Source organism: Python bivittatus, unplaced genomic scaffold (genome assembly GCF_059951505.1).
Source record: "Python bivittatus isolate LINGU-HERP-01145 unplaced genomic scaffold, Pbiv_v1 ctg000350_np1212, whole genome shotgun sequence".
In the NCBI taxonomy this organism is placed as follows: domain Eukaryota; kingdom Metazoa; phylum Chordata; class Lepidosauria; order Squamata; family Pythonidae; genus Python; species Python bivittatus.
Genome location: NW_028277074.1, coordinates 25369124 through 25390152, shown reverse-complemented (window position 1 = coordinate 25390152; position 21029 = coordinate 25369124). Strand labels below are relative to the sequence as shown.

At 36.3% G+C, this 21029-nt stretch overlaps 1 protein-coding gene across 5 annotated transcripts in view; it reads left to right on the top strand.

Annotated features, from left to right (window-relative positions):
* USP9X (ubiquitin specific peptidase 9 X-linked) overlaps positions 1-21029 on the top strand; it is a 124461-nt gene that overhangs the window by 27392 nt on the left and 76040 nt on the right. For all 5 annotated transcript variants that reach the window (XM_088144758.1, XM_088144754.1, XM_088144756.1 and 2 more), the window contains 4 exons: positions 9339-9592; positions 11164-11309; positions 11873-11952; positions 13560-13672. In XM_088144758.1, the coding sequence (XP_088000884.1) occupies positions 9497-9592; positions 11164-11309; positions 11873-11952; positions 13560-13672 (435 nt within the window). In that variant the 5' untranslated portion in view covers positions 9339-9496. The remainder of the gene's footprint in view (positions 1-9338; positions 9593-11163; positions 11310-11872; positions 11953-13559; positions 13673-21029) is intronic.

Below are 21029 nucleotides of genomic sequence, written 5' to 3'. Positions count from 1 at the left end.
CAGGTAACGAGTGGAGGACAGAGGAGCCTCTTAAAGAAGTAGTTACAGGTCTGTGAGAGCCAGACATCTTGCTTGTTTGTAGGTGACCAAATACTTATTTTCCACCATGATTTGCAAATAAATTCTTTAAAAATCAGACTCTGATTTTCTGGATTTTCCCCCCCATTTTGTCTCTCATAGTTGAGGTATACCTATGATGGAAATTACAGGCCTCTCTCATCTTTTTAAGTGGGAGAACTTGCACAATTGGTGGCTGACTAAATACTTTTTTGCCCCACTGTAGATAAACACTCGGATGATGATGATGATGATGATGATATATGATTATCCTTATAGTTACCAAGGATAATTCTTTTAGTTCCATTATAAGAGTTGCATCTAAGATTTTATGTAGTTGGCATTTAACCCTGATTAGAGTATCATGTATGTTGCATAAGTGTCCATTGACTTTTGGAAAGACTATAAAAAAGAAAAGGTCTCTGGTAGGCTTGTGATAAACTTCAAAATTTTGGAAAGATATTTTTGATAAGAGAAGACTTACTTATTACAAAAAGAAAAATTGAATGTCCCCCAGATTCAGGTGTGTTACATGTATTTCATAGAATAAGACAATCACAAAACAAGAAATTGATTACATTTGTTATATTGGCAGCTAAACAAATCATTGCTCAACACTAAAGATATTTGGACTAGCTTTCAGTTCAGATATGGCTTGAAAAAATTTGGCTGAATGCTATACTTAAAAAGATTTCTTAAAAATAAATATGCTAGGTAAATGGAATGAAGAAATATTTTTTTAAAATAAAGAATGGTATGTTTTTATTTGTTGTGCTAGTAATTAGCATAACGCTAATCAGGATATGTGGAAAATATAGATTTGTTAGCAAATGTGTATAAAATTTGTTGGAAGTATAAATCTTTTCAATGAAATAACATTAAACCTAACAATCTACATATGAAAAGCATTTAGGAGGGAAGGTATGATAACTCAGGATAATGTTAGAGAATTTATCTTTTATTCTGTGGATGTTGGCTGAATCCTTAGCCAAATATTCTGCTACTTGGGTGGTAGCTAGCATGCAGAATGGACTGCTACTCCACCTACTGTACTCTGTGGCCCTGGGGTGAAACACAAGAAAGGGCATCTGGATCCACGTTTTTATTGTTTCCCTTGGATAAACTATTTGAAATGCTTCAGGTTTTGTAGAGTACTTTGAGTGGGATGTTTTGTTCCAAGCGCAAAACAAAGCACATTTTCCATTTTGTTCATACCCTTAACAGAAAAGTGTTGTTGAGGCTATATGTTACATTTTCTTTTGTTTACTAAAAGAATCAGTGCATAGTGGCTTTGCTGTGAAAGCTTCAGATATATCTGCCCTTCCTTTCTACTTCAGGAGTCGCTAGTTCTTAAACTAGAAGGCTGTAGAAGCCATTCTGACAAGGTCATTCCATGGTGCTTATAGCAAGAGTGACTTTCAAAATCTTGTTTGTTTATTTGTTGACAAATGTTGCTTCATTTTAAAAGAGAATTCCTGACAGATTCTTCATAATAAATGAATTGTCCGGACTTACAGAATAATACAAGAACAATATAATGAATTAGAGCACTTGATCAACGATTTCCAAAATATATTAAAATCAGGTGAATTTAGAATTGCAGAATTATGTTCTATTGCTTTTGCTTTTTGTTTATTTTCTTATGTGTCTTTAAAATTGCAAAATTAATGTGGAGTCTGTATAAGAATTTCTTAAATTGACTCTATTTTAAGATTTAAATGGTTAAAATACTATTTTGTTTATGGTAAATCAGTGGTAGCAAATGCTAAGTGTATGAACCTAAATCTCTAATTCATGACATGGTAAGTCCTAAGGCTTGTTTAATATGAATGCACCCTCTGGCAACGCCCTCCTGACTGAGAACTTAATGGGGCTCTGTGAGAGACTGGGGGCTGGGTGGGGGATGTTCATCTAAATGCAGCCCATTTTCTATCACTAGAGTTTTGCTGGCTTCCAGGATTTTTTTTTTTAAACTAAGAGATTCTGCCACCTAAAAAAGTTTGAAAACCCCTAAGTTTGGAAGCCACATGTCTTTGGTTGGTTGGTTGGTTGGTTTGATATGCATCCAAAGGCTTCATGCAGAATAACCGTAAAAAGTAGTTGTATGGTTTTTATATTTCAGTGGTTTTTATATTTCAGTGCTAATGGAAAAGCTTTATGCAGCAGATTATGCATATCAAGAGAGAAATAGCAATTCACAGAAGGATTTCTGAAGAGTGCTGCTTATCTTTCAAAAGGAAAAAAAAAATTTGTTAGGAAATTATATTTACAAAGAAAATGTAATTACCTGGTGAAAGAGAGAGAGAGAGAGAGAGAGAAAGAAAGAAAGAAAGAAAGAAAGAAAGAAAGAAAGAAAGAAAGAAAGAAAGAAAGAAAGAAAGAAAGAAAGAAAGAAAGAAAGAAAGAAAGAAAGAAAGAAAGAAAGAAAGAAAGAAAGAAAGAAAGAAAGAAAGAAAGAAAGAAAGAAAGAAAGAAAGAAAGAAACCATATCATAGATTCACTGCCCCTGAAGGAGGATGGTCCATTGCTTTGGGGTCCTCCTGAATTCTCAGTTTCTGCCAAAGCAGTGGATAGAAGTAATGGTTGGGGGACATTTGCCCAGCTTCAGCTAGTGTGCCAGTTATGACCTTACTTGGATCAGGATGCCTTGGTGGTAGTATCTCATGGCTTGATCACCACTTATCACTCAGTTGGACTACAGTGATGTGTTGCCTTTGGAAATAACATGGAAGCTACAGCTGGTGCAGAATGCTAGATTACTGGCAGCAGTATCCCACCAGCATATATAACACCAGTTCTAAAGTTGCCACATAGGTTATTGTTTTGCTTCCAGGCCCAGTTCAAAGTGCTGTGTTATCTTTAAAGTCCTATAAGGGTGGAGCGCTGGGATATATTGGGCAGTGCCTTCCAGGAGAAAATCTACCCATTTGCTTCAAACATCTAGAGGGGGCCACTTGTGGGTCCCCCCTCCTTGTAAGGTTCATGGGACATGGATCAGGAAATGGGCCTTAGTGGTGGCACTACCTCTTTGGATGGAATCAAAGAGGGGAATGTTAAAAAGTCAGAGATGGGAATCTCTGTGCTAAATGACTACATATACTGTATTCTCATCTTACTGGTTTAGTGAAGTGAAGCAATGCATATACAGTGCTGAAAGAAAATTTGTGAACTCTGTAGAATCTGTAGTACTATGACTTTCAATGTGATCAGAGTTTCATCTAAGTCCTGTTAATAGATAAAGAGATTCTAGTTAAATAATACCCAAAACAGTGTGCTGCATCTTGTCTTTATTGGAAAAAATATGTGAATCCCTAGGATAATCAGCTCTCTGAAGGGAAGGGATGTTTAAGTCACACGTTCCAATCAGATGCCAGTCAAATGTGAGTTTGAGAACCCATCCCCTAAAAATGAAAGAAATACATGAACTGCTACCACCAAGTATTACTTTTAACGACACAAGTTTATTGAACTGAATCATGCCTTTTTCAAAAGAGATTGCTAAGGACCTCAGAAAACAATATTGTTGATGCTTATAAGGCTGGAACATGCTACAAAACGATTGCCAAAAACTTTGGCATCCCATCAGTCTACTGTCACGCAGATAATATACAAATGGGGAAAGTGCAGCACTGTTGTTGTTTTTCTCAGGAGTGGTTGTCCAACAAAGACCTCCAGAAAAGCAAGGCATATAGTAATGGCAAAGGATTTGCAGACCATTCTTGCAGTTTGATGTCAGTGTTCATCAGTCCATCATAAGTCTAACAGAGTGGTGCATGGAAAGTGATCTAGTTGGCTATGTGACTACAGGTAGATCTTCAGCGATCACTTGAAGTTACAACGGTGCTGAATGAGGAGACTTAACGACGGTTCCTTGTAATTGCGGCCATTGCAGAATCCCCGCAGTCACATTTGCAATTCAAGTGCTTGGCAACTGACATGCAATTATGATAGTCACAATGTCCCACGGTCACATGATCGCCATTTGCGACCTTCACTGCCAGCTTCTGACAAGCCAGCAAGAGGTTGCAAATGGCGATCACGTGGCCATGGGACACTGGGACTCCATGGGATTTGCCTAACAGCAGCAACTGGAACTACTGCAACTGCCATTGTAAGTTGGTGCGGTCACATGACATAGCACTTTACAACTGCGTCGCTTAGCAATGGTATCACTGGTCCCAATTACCATCATTAAGCAAGGACTACCTGTACTTTGGAGAGATAAGATGAAAATGGAATTTCTTTACATTAATGAGATGTTATTTATGGGCACACGCATACACACACCACATTTCAGCAAAACAATCTCATCCCAACTGCGAAACATGGCAGCAGGGATTTTAGGACTAGCTGGCTCACAATCATTGAGAAAATAATAGATACTGGATTGCAAAAGCAAATTCTACAAGACGGTATCAGGGCATCTGTCTGCAAGCTAATGTTGGTCATATAGCACAGCAGTACTAAATACACACATATATTTACAGCAGAATAGCTAAAGCAAAGAAATTTTGTACTTTGTAATGTTCAAGTCAAAGCTGACCTTAACCCAACTGAAGTGTTGTGTTGTGATCTAAAGCAGATAGTTCATGTAAGAAAGCTCCAAGCTATTAACAAGTTGATGCAATTCTTCAAAGAGAAATGGGCCAAAGTATTTCTATGCTAATGTACAGGTTTGATTGACAGCTACAGGAAATATTGGCCAAAGCCATTGTTGCTAAATGAAGTGAAACTAATTTCTAAAACTAAAATTTCATATATTTTATTCGATAAAGACAGTGAGTATTGCCTCAATACATACAATTAAGACATGAAAAGATACACTGTTTTGAGTGTTTTTTTTAACAATTCTTTATCAATATTTAATTAAACTGATTACATTGTTGGTCACTGTATCTCAAAATTATGGATAGTTCTAAAGGATTCACATACCTTCTCTTACCACTGTAGTTCTTCCAACAAAGCCACCCAGAAATAGCATGCTTATTGCATTCAGATAAACCACAAATAGGTACTGTAATACTTTAGCTATTCCACATAGAAAGAGGACCCAGTTTCACTAAAAAACCTTATAGCTTACCATTTTGTGCAAAACCATTGCTTCAGCCACAACAGATTGATACAAGCTTTTACCTTTAATCTCTAACCCTGTACCAGGCAGATTTTATTGAGTAGTTGAAAGAATGAACATTTTGTCATATCCTACCTTTAAACGGTTGCTTGCTTAAACATACACTTAAATTTAGTGAGCCAAGTTGGCATTTTTTTCATTATTCCAATAAAAGTATAATGCTTTGTATTTTTTAAAATAAATGACAGGCAATATAATGTGAAACAACTCATTTTATTGTTTGATTTACATCCTACCTTTCATTAAGGAGCTCAAGGTGGCATACATAATAGTTCCTCCTTATATTTCCCCACAACAACCATCCTGTGATATTCAGTGGTGCTTAAAAGTTTGTGAACCCTTTTGAATTTTCAATATTTCTGCATAAATATGACCTAAAACGTGGTCTGTTCTCCACACAAGTCCTAAAACTAGTTAAAGAGAAGCCAGTTAGGCAAATGAGTCAAAAACATACTTGTTCATTGATTTATTGAGGAAAATGATCCAGAGTGACATATTTGTATGTGGCAAAAGTATGTGAACCTTTGCTTTCAGTAACTGGTGTGTCTGCTCTTCGGCAACAATAACTGCAACTAAATGTTTCCAATAACTGTGTGTCAGTCCTGCACATTGGCTTGGAGGAATTTTAGTCCATTCCTCCTTACAGAACAGTTTCAATTCAGGGATGTAGGTGAACTGCCCACTTCAGGTCTTTCTACAACATTTCTACAGGATTGAGGTCAGGACTTTGACTTGGCTATTCCAAAACAATTTTTTTCTGCTTTAACCATTCTTGGATCATACAGCTTGTGGTATTTTGGGTCATTGTCTTGCTGGATGATCCACTTTCTTTTGAGCTTCAGTTCATGGACAGATACCCTGGCATTTTCTTGTAGAATCTGCAGGTACAATTCCGAATTTGTAGTTCTATCAATGATAGCAAGTCATCTGATCCAGAGGCAGCAAAGCAGGCCCAAACCATAATACTGTCACCATCATGTTTCACAGATGGGATAAGATTCTTATGCTGGAATGCAGTATTTGCCTTTCACCAAACATAACACTTTTCATTCAAACCTGAACATTTTCTTTTGGTCTTATCCGTCCACAGAACTTTCTTCCAGTAGCCTTCTGGCTTATCCATGTAGTCTTTTGCAAACTATAGATGGGTAGCAATGTTCTTTTTGGAGAGTAGTGGCTTTCTCCTTGCAACCCTGCCATGCACATCATTGTTGTTCAGTGTTTTCCTGATGGTGGTCTCATGAACAGTGACATTTGCCAATGCAAGAGAGGCCTTTAACTCCTTAGATGTTATTCTGGGGTTTGAGACATCCCACAGTGTTACACACCTTGCTTTTGGTATGATCTTGGTTGGTCAACCACTCCTGGGGAGGCTAACAGTGATGTTGAATTGCCTCCATTTATGCACAATTTGCCTGACAGTGGACTGGTGGAGTTCAAACTCTTTGGAAATAGTTTTGTAATCTTTACCAGCCTGGTATCAACCACTCTTTTTCGGAGGTCCTCAGAAGTTTCCTTTCTTCAAGCCATGACACACTTCCTCATACCTGTGTTGTGAAGATCATTTTTTGATAGTGAATGCCCAGAATTTTGTTCTTTAAATAAGGTAGGACCTCCCACACTCATACCTGATTATCATCCCATTGATTGAAACACCTGACTCTAATTTCTCCTTCAAATGAACTGATAATGCTAGAGATTCACATCTGCCACACAAATGTGTAGCTTTGAGTCATTTTCCTCAATAAATCAGTGAACTAGTATAATGCTTTTGACTTATTTGTTTAATTCGGTTCTCTTTATCTAGTTTTAGGACTTGTGTGGAGAACAGATCACATTTTAGCTCATGTTTATGCAGAAATATTGAAAATTCTGAAATACTGTAGATTGGGCTGAGAGAGAGTAACTGGCCCAAAATCACCTAGTGAGTTACTGTGGCTGAACCTGGATTTCTCTGGTACCAGCCCAAAACTTTACATTATCCCCAAGTTGTTATGATTAGATTATATTGCAGGTTCTGAATGTTGATCTACAACTGTTGTAAAAGTAACTAATATAACGTTCCTGTGCAGTGCCTTTCTTTATATTTCTGACTGCTGAAGCAAGTGAAGTAATCATGTGTGTACAAATGAAAACAAATATCTTTTGAGTCTAAACTTGAATCTTCAAAGCGACTAATCTTTGTAACAATAGAATAGTCTGATATTGTAATTTTGGAGTGGAAGTCTATCTTAGAAAATACAGGTAGTTCTCAGTTAACAACAGCACTTGGGATCGGAACTGCCGTTGCTAAGTAATGCAGTCATAAAGCGTGATGTCACAGGAACACACCGCTTAGTGACAGCAGTTCCGGCAGTCCCTGTTACCATTGTTAAATGAGGACTGAGCACGTTGTTAAGCAAGGACCTCACGTGATTGCAACTTCTGACTTCTTGCCAGCTTCCTACTGACTTTGCTTGTGGGAAGCCAGCAGGGAAGGTCACAAATTGCAATCAAGTGACCGTGGCACGCTGCAATGGTTGGAAATCCAGGCCTGTTGCCAAGTGCCCAGATTGCGATCATGTGACTGCAGGAACGCTGCACCAGCTGGAACTTTGAGGACTGTTTGTAACTACCACTCATTCAGCACTGTCAGAAGTTCAAATAGTTGCTGAATGAGTGGTGATTAAGCGAGGATCACCTGTATAAGCAAGCAATTTACTTCCAGTTTTGTCTTTCTGATTTAAATGCTGGTTACAGTTTGTCTTTAGACCTATTTAGATAGTTCATCTTAGTAACTACTGATATCATCTAGTCTGTATTCTATCTAAATTTGTTCTATAGCCTTCACTAAGATGCTCTGATATGCTAGGACAAGTGAATCAGGCTCAAAAAAAATTGTAAACATTTCATTATCCTGTGGAATGGGGGTAGCAGATGAAATAAAATACTTATTAAATATTAATAATAATGTGCCACACTCTATCTTATATCTTGTAGCATACAGTATATAGAAAAAGAGTTGTGACACTGAAGAGCCGTTGAATACACTTTAGCGCAGTCTAGTGTCTGTTTTAAATGTTCTGGTAAATTTAAACTATTCAGTTTAATAGTTGAATATAAATAGCTGTTAATTTGTTGCTCAGATCTTCAAAACTGACTTCTATGTACTGTAAATGTGAAAGTCTCCTTCAACTTAAGGTAGCCTCCTGGTGATTTCCTGGACATATCTGTGGAATTGTCTTGGCAACAGTAGGAAGGGATTTGCTATTGCTTGCTTCTGAGATTTTTTATTTTCTTTTGTTTTGACTTCCCAGTCTAACATACAGTCCTAATATTTTCTGATGATCTTACATCCATGTGTTACCTGGTTTAGTACTCATTAACGTTTTTAGATCAGCAGAGGTTGGCTGGACACATACATTTTACTTACATATTATTTGAAATAGAGCTTTATCAGGAGAATTAACAAGGAACCACTAATTAAAACTGGCCCAGTATTGGCCATAGGTTAACATTTCTAAGTGCTCTGTGTTGGCACAGTGTTGTTTTTGCAATGCCAAATGATAATGTTTTTCTAAAATATAAAACAGATACATTCTAAGAGAAAAGAAAGGTGGTTGGGTCGTGGAATTGAAGCTCATGGGGTAAATTCATTTATTCCCATTGTTTAGTTCTAGAAGAATATAATAGGCCAGTGATGGTGAACCTTTTGGGCTTGGCGTGTCAAAAATCCAGAAAATGCCTAACTTGACTCTGCTGACGTGTCACCTTGCCCCCTGAACAAAAGAGAAACAATTCTTTACATATTCATTTATTTAAAAAAAAATAGAGTCCATTTGTGTGTTATATAAAGAAACTATGCATTATATAAAGAAACATCAAATAATTACAGAAATGAAATACGAGTAAAACCTCAGTTTCTTTGGTAACTCAAATAGGGAGAATAGTTGTTGGGTGTTGGTGAACACTGGCATCACCCAAAACATTGTGGCATGTCACCTTTGACACGCGTGTCATAGGTTCGCCCTCACTGTAATAGTTCCTTAGATAATCTGATTCTTGGGTGGATTTATAAGAAAGAGAGAATGTTTCTGTTCCTTGAATGGCATTATTTTTGTATGTTCAAGATAATACTTAAAACAACATGATGTATTAAATTATCTTTCAGGTTATGCAATGGTCTCTGCAAGATGGCTTGTTCTTGAGTTGGAGCTTTTTAAAACAGATCTACGCTGGTACTTCAACTTTATTAAGCGGACTATAAGTTTTTCTCTCTCAACAACTACATAAGCAGACAAAATTGCAAAAATCTGCCCTGTTTCGAGTATGACAGCCACGACTCGTGGCTCTCCAGTGGGAGGGAATGACAGTCAGGGACAGGCTCCTGATGGACAGTCCCAGCCTCCACTCCAGCAGAATCAGGTATGCTGAATATATCTTTGCAAAATACAGATACTTTCAACTAAATGTAACAATAAGTCTAATTAGTTCTTCTTTTATAATTCTTGCTGTTATATGAAATTCCAGAATTGATAGTAGGAAGCTACTGTTGGCTGCAAATTCAGGTAGTCCTCACTTAACGTCCACTCATTCAGCGGCCATTCAAAGTTACAACAGCACTGAATGAGGGAGCTTTATGACAGGTCCTCATAATTGCAGCCATCGCAGCATCTCTGCAGTCACATGATTGCGATTCAGGCACTTGGCAACCAGCTCACAGTTACGATGTTGCAGCATGATCATAGTCACATGATCTCCATTTGCAACCTTCACTGCTGGCTTCTAACAAGCAGTCAGTGGGGAAGCCAGCAGGAAGTCACAAATGGCGATCATGTGACCGAGGGATGCTGTGACCACACGGGATTCATCTAACAACAGACTGGGACTGCTGGAACTGCCATTGTAAGTTGGCACGGTCATGTGACATCGCACCTTATAACTGTACCACTTAGTGAAGGAGTTCCCGGTCCTGATTATCATCAGTAAGTGAGGGATACCTATACTGTGATATATGTTTTTAAAATATTCATAAAGTAACATGCTTTATAAGCAAGGCTCCAGAAATTTTGATTGGGTTTGATAATCAGATGTTTATGCTTGCTATGGGTGTGCCTTGTTCAATGTCAGGATGAGGATAGGAGTGCATTTTTAGCTCTTTAGTATAATCTAACCACTCTTGCTCTACAAGGAGGGTAACTGCATTAGTGTTTTGATGATCCTACAGTAGAAATAATGCATTTGATGGACTGGGAAGATTGTCAGTATTCCTGAGAAAATTTATGCTTTCTATACTAACAGAGAAACAATTGATATACGATAATATAAATTATACTAGGAACACTGAGGCAATCAGCAGGAATTAAAAGAGGAGCACAGTGGTGGATAGTGTATTTTCCTCTCATCTGGAAGAATTCTTGGCATGCAAAGTGTTTAAGTTCATGGCACTCTGAACCTAAGCTTTATCAAAGATTTATTTTGTGTAGGTGGCATGAGTGCTATTTCATATTTTTAGATGATATAGAGACCCTAAATGATCACACGTTTTAGCAGGGTTAGAAACAGATACCATATTAAAATTTCATTAATTTTGGAGAAATATAATTAAAAAAAAATTAAATTAGTATCCTATCAAAAAGAGAAATCCGAGATCTCTAGATGCCATTACTGTAGTCAAAAGTTAAACACACAAGCTTGCGATAAAGTGAAAATAAATACTGTACGTGTAGCAGTGGAATGAGAGTGACAAGTGTATTAGTGTGGTTGTAAGAAGAACAAAGCAGGTCTGTCATTGACCATACTTGGAAATATTAGCACACGGTTACGTTTTAGTAATGTCTTGAATTTAAAAACCTAACTAATCAGAAAACGATAATCAACCTTCCTAACCTTTCCAGGATCTCAATTTTGAGTCTTGTTTAAATACTCACAGTGAAGCTATAAGCAAAAATGATGGAATTTGAATAGTTCATTGAAATACATAGTTTCCATTTCAGACTTCTTCACCTGATTCTTCAAATGAGAATTCCCCAGCTACCCCCCCTGATGAACAGGGTCAAGGTGATGCCCCACCACAACTTGAAGATGAAGAGCCTGCATTTCCACACACTGATTTGGCAAAATTGGATGACATGATCAACAGGTTATTTCTTTAACATTTTTGTAATTATTAAAAGTTGTAACAGTTGTGCAGTTAACTTCTGTTAGCATTTTGGATACATTCCAGTAGTATTTAAGTAAATATACCCACTCTGTGTTTGGCAACTACCTCAGTTAGTGACCATCGCAAATACGACAGAAATAAAAAATTCATTTTCTGACCAATCTGTGCATTTATGACCAAATTTTGTATGCCTGACAATAACGTATGCCGGAGTAAGAATAATGCTGGTGTAGCTATATGAGAACTTGATCTGAATGAGATGGCAGCAACCCAGTGAGCTTCACAACATCTCTCCCTCTCCCTCTCCCTCTCCCTCTCCCATGTAGCAACCATTTTGCTTACCACCCTGGTCATTGGAATGGACCTCAGTTGCTAAACGAGTGGATGTAAAAAGTTGAATTGTTTACAAAGAATGGTATCAAATTAGGGCAGATTTTTCTTAAGTGTATCTTAATTTGTGGCCCAGATATTTGGGATAAAATACACAAATGGGGAAAATTTAGATGTAATGTAAAATGGAGTATATTCTTATGTTTTCTTAGACCTCGATGGGTTGTTCCTGTATTGCCTAAGGGAGAGTTAGAAGTTCTTCTGGAAGCTGCTATTGAGCTTAGTAAAAAGGGTAAGCTAAAAAATAAAACATTAAGAAAAATGGACTGGTTCCTGGTTGACTCACTGAAAAACTTGTTTTGTAAAAATGTTTTCTCCTATTTGGGTAGGGAACGCCTTAGTATAATTAAAGAGAGTATCAGTAATTTAACAATTCTTGTAAAACAGAGATGAGTAATTAATCAGAAATTCTCTGGCTTGAATCCTCTTACATTTTGAACTCCTTTTTCTAGAATGTGTATGTGAACACAGTTGAACTCAACCTAGCTATATTAATTTCTCCAGTGATATTCATTTGCAGTTCTACTTTCTATCCCTGGCTACATTTTAAAAGCTTATCTGTGTGAATTGGAAATTGTCTTAAACAGGCATTGTGTTATCAGTCTCGTCTCGTGTCAGAAATGCAGGAACTAGAAAAGGGGAAATTATTAATTTAAATTTAAAAAATTGAAAACTTTAATAAAAGTATAGATTTATATAATTCTTGCCCAATGCCGGGCCACATTGATGGCAAAAGTATTTCTGACCAGCAAGTCATTCTGTGTGCATGTCGGTCCCAAGGGACACTGTAAAAGATGGATAGTTGTTTGAATAGTGCCACATTCGTAGTAAATATCCTTGTCCTCAAAGAGAAACCCCCATTTTTCCATATGGTCTTTAATTCTAGCTAAACCAGTGCGCAGTCTGTTTAAACATCTCCAAACCATCCACTCCTCCTCCGAACCTCCAGGCAACTCCTCAAGCAGTTCTATCCAATCATAATGATGTTTTGCCTGAGATTTCCATCTTTTTAATCATTCTGTTTGAGGTGTGGTAACAATCTCCTCGGCGCAGTCTAAAAAGCTCCTTCTTGATTTCAATTTTTTTGTAGGAGGTACTTGGCCAAATAATGGGTGTGCCGGATCATGTAACACCTTTCCATATTCCACGTCTTGTGCCACACTCCTTCTAACACGCGGTGGGGCTTTCTCCTCCAAGATATACAGTTTATCAAGTGGAGTGGGGCACAGACATCCAGTGATGATGTGACATGTATCACTAAGCGCCCTATCCACATGTATAGAGTGTGCAGACTGGCCCCAAACAGGGCAGGCATACTCTGCTGCCGAGTAACACAAGGCAAGGGCAGCCATTCGTAAATAATGGGATGGGCAGCCCAGATAGTTCCAGCCAACTTTCTGAGGAGATTATTAGGGGTGGAGATCTTTTGCTTTAAATTGCAACAGTGTCTTTTAAAAGTTAATGTTCGGTCCAATGTAACAATGTAATGTGTTATCAGTAACTTTTTGTTCCTTTTTCTTGCGTAACCACTCAGAAACATTTATCTTTTCATAAGTCTTCCTTCCATCTCAGTTATTTGTGTTCTGATTATTTTTTCTTCCAAGTCAGATTCTTCACTATTAATATTCTATAGTATTAAATTATTTTAATTTACTAAAGAAATTAACTTTCAGTTTTATGCAATTTTGATAAAGTACAATAGATATCTAAGGCTCACAAAGAGTTTAAAATGGCTTTCTTTTGAAGCAAATTGTGAATGATTTGCTGCTGTTTGTATGTTTTGACCACAATATGAATATTCATAGAAATAATTTTATTAAACTTTTTTTTTTAATGTAGGTCTTGATGTTAAAAGTGAGGCATGTCAGCGATTTTTTCGAGATGGGTTAACAATTTCTTTCACAAAAATCCTTACGGATGAGGCAGTGAGTGGCTGGAAATTTGAAATTCATGTAAGTTGGTGATAGCTACTCATTTATATAAATGTATTATGAGCAAATTGTGCTAAAAAAAGTGACTTAATCGCCCAAACCCCTTGGCTTTCTAAGCCAATGATTCCCAAACCTTTTGAATAAGGGAAACACTTTTTAATGTTAAAAATGTTTTCAGTCTTCCGCATGATAGCAGTTGTATTTTTATTATCTGGCATGTCCCCAGGGGTTGAAGTTGAGGGATGTCAGCAGGAGAAGGGAAATATAAGGTGGGGTATAACATGCACAGGGAGTCATGGTAGGGTAGCTGGGTAGCTCTGTGAAAGGCAGGGAGAACAGAATAGGAGCTTGTATAGAGCAGCTATGCTGGAATGAGGGCATTTATAGGAAACTTACAGGATAGGCAGGCACAGTGCAGGATCCTGTCCCAGAATAAATGCATATACACACAAAGGAATTTAGTTGCAGGCTTTATTTTAAATCAGTGCTTCCCAAACTTTTTCCTTCATTACCCAAACTCAAGGGAGGAGGAGGAAGATGGTGGGTGCATGCATGTAAACGAAAGGGGGAAAGAGGGTGCAGTGCATGCAAGTGAGCAAAGGGGAATGAGGCAGCAGTGTGTACAAGTGAAGAAAGGCCAGGTGGGTGGGGAAGACTTACCCGAGCAGCTTGTAACCTCCCCTGCCAGATTCTCCATTTTTTATTTATGTTTTATTTTTTTTTATTACAAAAAGGAGGGGAAAAAAAACCAAAGGTGGTTTAATAAAAAAGTGAAAAAGTACAACAGAGAAAAAGGGTTAATTATAACAATAACCAATTTCGATTCTATATATTCTTATCTAATACAAATATTATTCAAATATATGTATATATCTAATAGATATATATGATTGTCATTTTTTTTTCTTTTTAACCTACTGTATTTTGTATAAATGAGCCCCATATTTCATTATACTTGTGCATACAAAGTCTTTGTCTACAGGCAGTCCACTCATAAGTGACAAGTGCAATCAGGTCTTTAATCCATTGAATAAATGGGGCCATGCATATATATCTCCAATGCTTCACTATCAGTCTTTTGGCCATAGTAAGGGCACAAAGAATCCATTTACATCATCCAAATGTCAAATTCCATGTACAAGGTATATAGTTCAAAAGAATATTATCCTCTGAAAATTTTAGTTTTTGTCGCACAATCATATTTATATAGTCCACTACTTTCTCCCAAAACTTATTAAGTATAGGACATTGTAAAAACATATGCTTTAAAGAGGCATTGTCTTTATTACATCTCCAACAAAATGCTGATTTTTACAATCCTTTTTTATACAGACGTCGTGGAGTCCAACAAATTCTAAATATTACTTTTTGTTGTATAAGTTGTAGTTTAAGGTCTATTGATGCTCTTGCTATAGAAGTTAAGATACTACCCCATTGTCTAGGCAATATAGAAACCTCTAATTCTTTATTCCATTATCTCTTAACATCTGCATATCAAATTGATTTATTGATAACAAATATCTATGCAAACTAATAGTAGGTTTTTTAGTTTTAAAGGATTTAACAAGTTCTAATATCTCAGGTGTCTCAGAAGCTGAAAATGCTCCTAGTCCAAGCAATGTTATTAACAAATGTAGCTGTAAATATTGCCATTGGGTTACATCTGATAGATGATATTTATCTCTTAAGAGTACATTAAAAATTCATCTTCATAATCTATCAGTTGGTCCAAAGTCAATATCCCTGCTTCCATCCAATATTTTTCCCAATTTTTAAAGTTGGGTTTCCCCATAAGATTAATTTGGCATGGGAAAAAGAGTCAAATAGTTTGTTAGACATTATGTTCCATAACTTTCTGACAAAATTGTTTCCAGAGATATTAGAGTTATAGTATATTTAGATCCAAATACTGTCCATCCGACCAAAGGTGTTATATATGTATATTCCAAAGTTGCCCAGATTGGAAAATTAACACGACTTGTTGGCTTCCAGTATTTAATACTTGATAATCGGTAAGCGTGATGATATAGCTCCAGATTCAGAAGACTGAATCCTCCCTCATTAATTGATAATTGCATTTTCTGTAAAGATATTCTTGGAATTGAAGAATCCCATAGAAATTTTCTAAACTAAGAATTTATTTTCTGAAAACATTTTCCAGATATAAAAACTGGAATTCCTCTCAGACTATAAATTAATCTGGGAATAAAGTTTATTTTTGAGAGCGTTCATCTTTCCCCAAAGGGTAAGATTTAATGACTCCCATCTATCAATAGCTGAAGAAACCTCTCTATATATTTTATTTATGTTACATGTTGCTGAGTTACATCCTTTGGTATACACATACCTAAATATTTAATAGATTCCAGACAAATACAGAATTGATATTCTTTAAAGGAATGGGTAGCCAGATTTTCACCTTTTGGCATCAATTCCAATTTGGACCAGTTAATAGAATATCCTGCTATTTTACTAAAGGCATCTATCCTTTGCATCAACACTGGAATAGTAGCATGAGGTTTAGAAATAAAAGAACATCATCTGCAAATAAAACCAATTTGTGTTCAACTGAGTTGTGTACTACTCTGTAGATCTCCCTGTGTTGTCTAATAGCTCAAGCCAAGAGTTCCATGAAAATGTTAAAAAGCAAGGGTGAAAGTGGACATCCTTGTCTAGTTTCTCTAAATAGTGGAAAAGTAGGAGATAACATACCATTAACCTTTACTTTAGACCTGGGTGACTCATATAATATCTTAATCCATTTTATACATTCCAAAGGAAATCCAAAGCTATTTAGTATGGCAAACATATATTGTTTATGTATTTTGTCAAAGGCTTTTTCAGCATCTAATAATAAAATTACAAATTGATCTTTGTTTTTATTTAAGTCTATTAAACCTACAACTAACCTAATATTGTCTGCTGCCTGCCTAGTTTTTATAAACCGTGCATGATCATTCTTAATAATGAACGATATCACTTGCTGTAATCTATTTGCCAATACTGCTGTTGAAATCTTTGTATCGATATTAATGAGATTGGACAATAATTACACTGAGTATGATCATTTCCTGCTTTTGGTATAACTGTAATATAAGCCTGATTAAATGCCAGTGATAAAATTCCCTTATCAAATATCTCTTCATATACTTGACAAAGTTTTGGCACCAAAAGATCTATAAATGTTTTGTACTACTCAATAGGGAATTCGTCTAATCCTGATGTTTTATCACTTGCCATTTTTAAAAGTATTTGTTTAATCTCTAGCTGAGATAGTGGAGCAAATAAGAGTTGATTTTGTGTATTATTTAAATGTGGCAGGTTAGTTTTATTTTTAAAAGGCCTCTATATCTTCATCCGATACATCTTCTGGTTTACTATAAAATTCTGAATAAAATTTTAAAAATTGACAATTAATATCTATTGAAGTTTTATACATTTCATCTCTTTCAGCTCTAATGACTGGAATCATTGCCCTATGTTCTGTTTTTTGGGTTTTTGTTTTTGTTTTGCTTTACACAATTAGCTGAGATCTTACTGGATCTTCCACTGTTCTACCAGTATCTCTGTTGTAAACATGTTAGCATAAATTCTGTCTGCTACGATATTATAGTAGTTAATTCATATTTCTTCTTCTGTATTTCTCTATATAAAACTGTAGATGGGCATCTAACCATCTGTGCCCATAAATGTTTCAATTCATCTTTCAAATTATTTTCTCTTTTATTTTTAATCTTATTTTTGTATGATGAATAAGCAATCATTCTACCTCGAATGTATGCTTTATGTGCTTCCCATTCAAAAATTTGGGCACTTGATGTTTCTGAATTCAAATAAAAATATTATAAGGTCTCTACCTGTTTTATACAAATTCTTTTTCATTCAATAAGGAAACAGTAAGATATCAATTTCTCGATACCTTAACCAGTTTCTGAAACACATATTTCAAGGTGGTTGCACTATGATCAGATACATAACAGACATCAGTGTTACATTCTTGAATTTGATTATATAGTTGACAATATTAAAAAATAATCAAGCCTTAAAAAATTCTGATGCACATTTGAATAAAATGTATATTCTCTTTTAGTTGGATACATCAAACACCAGGGGGTCTACCAAATTCAGTTCTTCCATATAAGTCTTAGTTGCTTCCCTCACTAATGATTGTTTTTTCCCTGACAGTGTATTTCTATCAAGCTCAGGATCCAATATTTCATTAAAATCTCCTCCTATTATCAATTTATCATAAATACACTCATTCAAATGTTGAAAACATTCATAAAACATAGAATCTAAATTTGGTCCATAACCATTAACCATAGCTATTGCAGTCTCTGCTGTTTTGGTACACAAAATTAAATAATGCCCATTTACATCAGTAATAACTTGTACATCCATTGGGAATCCTTTTTGAACCAGAATGGTCACACCTTTAGCTTTCATCAAAATATCTGTGACATAAACTTGTCCCACCCAGTCTTTCATTAATAGAGATTTATCCTGTTCCATTAGATGAGTCTCTTGTAAATAAGCAGTATCTGCCCTTAATGATTTTAAATATGCTAAGATTACATTTTGTTTCTTGGATTCTTGTAACCCTTTTATATTTAAACTAACTTCATCCATACATTTTATTTTGGCCCACTTATCAATATTCTTCCAATGCCAATTCATTTTATGCATCATTTAACAAATATATAAACTTTTCTATATTTAACATATTTTCTAGTTTTGCTCACAGACATAGAACTTCCATAAAGACTCAATTTAACATTCGAATACCATTCTTTTACGTGTATATAGAATCTATACTTAAACGGAAAAAAAAACACATAATTATATGCATACAAATTTAAAAAGTGACATTATAAAAAGATGAAAAGGAATCTTAAAAAGAAAAAATATATATGTAAAGAACAAAAATGTATGTAAATATATGGGAGGGGGAAAAATCACAGAAGTTGATGACTTCCCAAAGGGGGGATGGCACGGTGATTTCATCTCTCTTCTTATACTGAAAATTATGAAAGAGTTTCAAACGTTACTAATTGAAGGGAAAAAAAGTACTGTGTGTAAAAATAAGCAACAGAGTTGGCAGTATGCCCAGACCCTGTATCTTGAAATAACGAAAACACACACAAGAGTACAGGAAAAAAAAAATACTGGCATCTAGACTTAAACTGAGGCTTTTACTGTAGACAAACTCTGACTTCTCCTGCAGCAGATTCCATAGAAATGAAACACAATCAGGCTTGTCCATCTGCAGATTTAAAGATAGGATTCCTCTGCATTCAAGGAATTATCAAATTTGTGAATCTGATCTTGATGATTAATGCAGAATGTAGCTGGAAAATGCATGAAATTTTAAAGTTATATTGATTTGGCAAGACTGAGCTTTTGTAAACATCTTTCTCTTTTCTGAAACCTCTAGTAAAATCAGGATAAATTGATATCTTGCTTTGACTAGAGTCCCACTTCAAAGAAAACTTTACTGCTTCCTGGTGAAATATACATAAAATCTCATCTCTTGTGGTAACATGGAGGAACTGCACAATAGTAATATTGGAACTAGTTCCAGTCTTCCTTCTCATTAAAGGAATTTTAATCACATGGTCAATCTCGACTGGAAAGTCAATTACCAAAGAAAGAAGTTTTCTGAAAAAATCTACCATAAATTCACCCACGTTTGATTGACTTGGAGGGTTTTCAATGCCAATCACACATAGATTTTTCCTATGCAATTGTGACTCCAGAATTTATTCATTTATCCAAAATATTATGACTGGCTTGAGTTACAGTCTCATGGGTATTTGAATGATCCTTATAGTGAGCCATTTTTTCTTGCATCTATTTTAAATCACGTTTAAGCTCTGCCAGATCTTGTTGGATCGGCTTTAAGAGTTGTACCTGAGCCACAATCTCTTTTAGTAAAGTAGCAGAAGAATCCTCCTCTGCCATCTTGCCTGGCTCAGCAGATAGTGGCGTAGTTGAATTTGAGCTAGCTGTGGAATGCTTAGGTCTAGTTGGCATACTAATATGTTGTTAAAAATAAAATAATATGTAATAAAAAGTTTTATTTACCGAATGATTAAAGTTCTTATTCACACAGTCCAACAATACAGAAGTTTGAAAGCCTTTTAATCAGGAAAGAGATGAGAGACATGCACTCACTGCAGCATCCCAAATAGGAAGTCTCACTGCCGGTTTCCCCATTGACTTTGCTTGTGGGAAGTTGGCAGGGAAGGTTTCAAATGACAATCATGTGAGCACGGGACACTGCAACTGGTTGTAAGTGCAAGCTGATTGCCAAGCACCCAAATTTTGTTCATGTGACTGCAGGGGTGCTGCAATGGGCAGCGCTTCGAAGACCAGTCATAAGTCCCTTCTTTCAGCACCGTCGTAATTTGAATGGTTGCTGAACAAATGATCATAACCCAAGGATTACCTGCATTATAAAACAATATCATTGAATGATCTTTATGTCATTTCAACAAATTACCATTGGTAATTTCATAGATTTTTGTCTTCATGGGAATGCTTTGGGAGATTTTCAAATATATTTTAGTACACTTGGCCATCTTTAAGTCACTTTAAATGTCCCTGTTGTGAATGGATTTGTGTGTCGCTACCCAAAGAAAAACCATTTTTACCCAATTTTGAGTAATTTACCCAGGTTTTTGAAGCACTGTTTTAAACGGTTCAAATACAGGCAAGAGTAGGCAGGGCATATGTGCAATCACACAGTCAGTTTTGAGCAGTCACCAAAACCTTTGGAAAGTTGTCTATAAAGAATTTTCAGTAACCAGGATCCAAAGCAGCAGGTAGAAGCATCATTGGGGCACAGTCCAAAGGTCTCAGCGTCATGGGTAGGTCATCCAAAGGAGCAGAGTTTCCACAGGCAAGAGCTCAGATCACAGACAGCATTCTAACTAGCAGTACACTTGTTCCCAACATGAGAGGTCAAGTTCTCTCTGTTGCACATGGTGCACTCTGGGGCTGGATGGCTTTTCCAGCTCTGGTTCCTCATCCTCTGGCAGTGGGCTCAGCTGCTTCTGGTAATTGCTAGGTGGACCATCCTCATGTGACTGAGTATGTGAAGCTTCCTCAGGCTGAAATCCACCTGGCTCTTCCAGAGCAGGCTTCTCTGTGTCTGACTTCTCCGAGTCAGAGCTAGCCATGACATGCAGGGACAGTGCCATTGGTGGGGAAAGTCATGTGTGCACTGTGTATGCAGGATGGGAGAGATTATCATTGCTGGTCAGGAGGAAGAAAAGAGGAGTGCCCCTGATCAGCTGGTATTTTTTCTTTCAGTTTTCTGTCAAGTGCTGCCTAGGCAGTGGAGTATCTTTTGGTCAGTGTCTGTGTCATTAGAAGA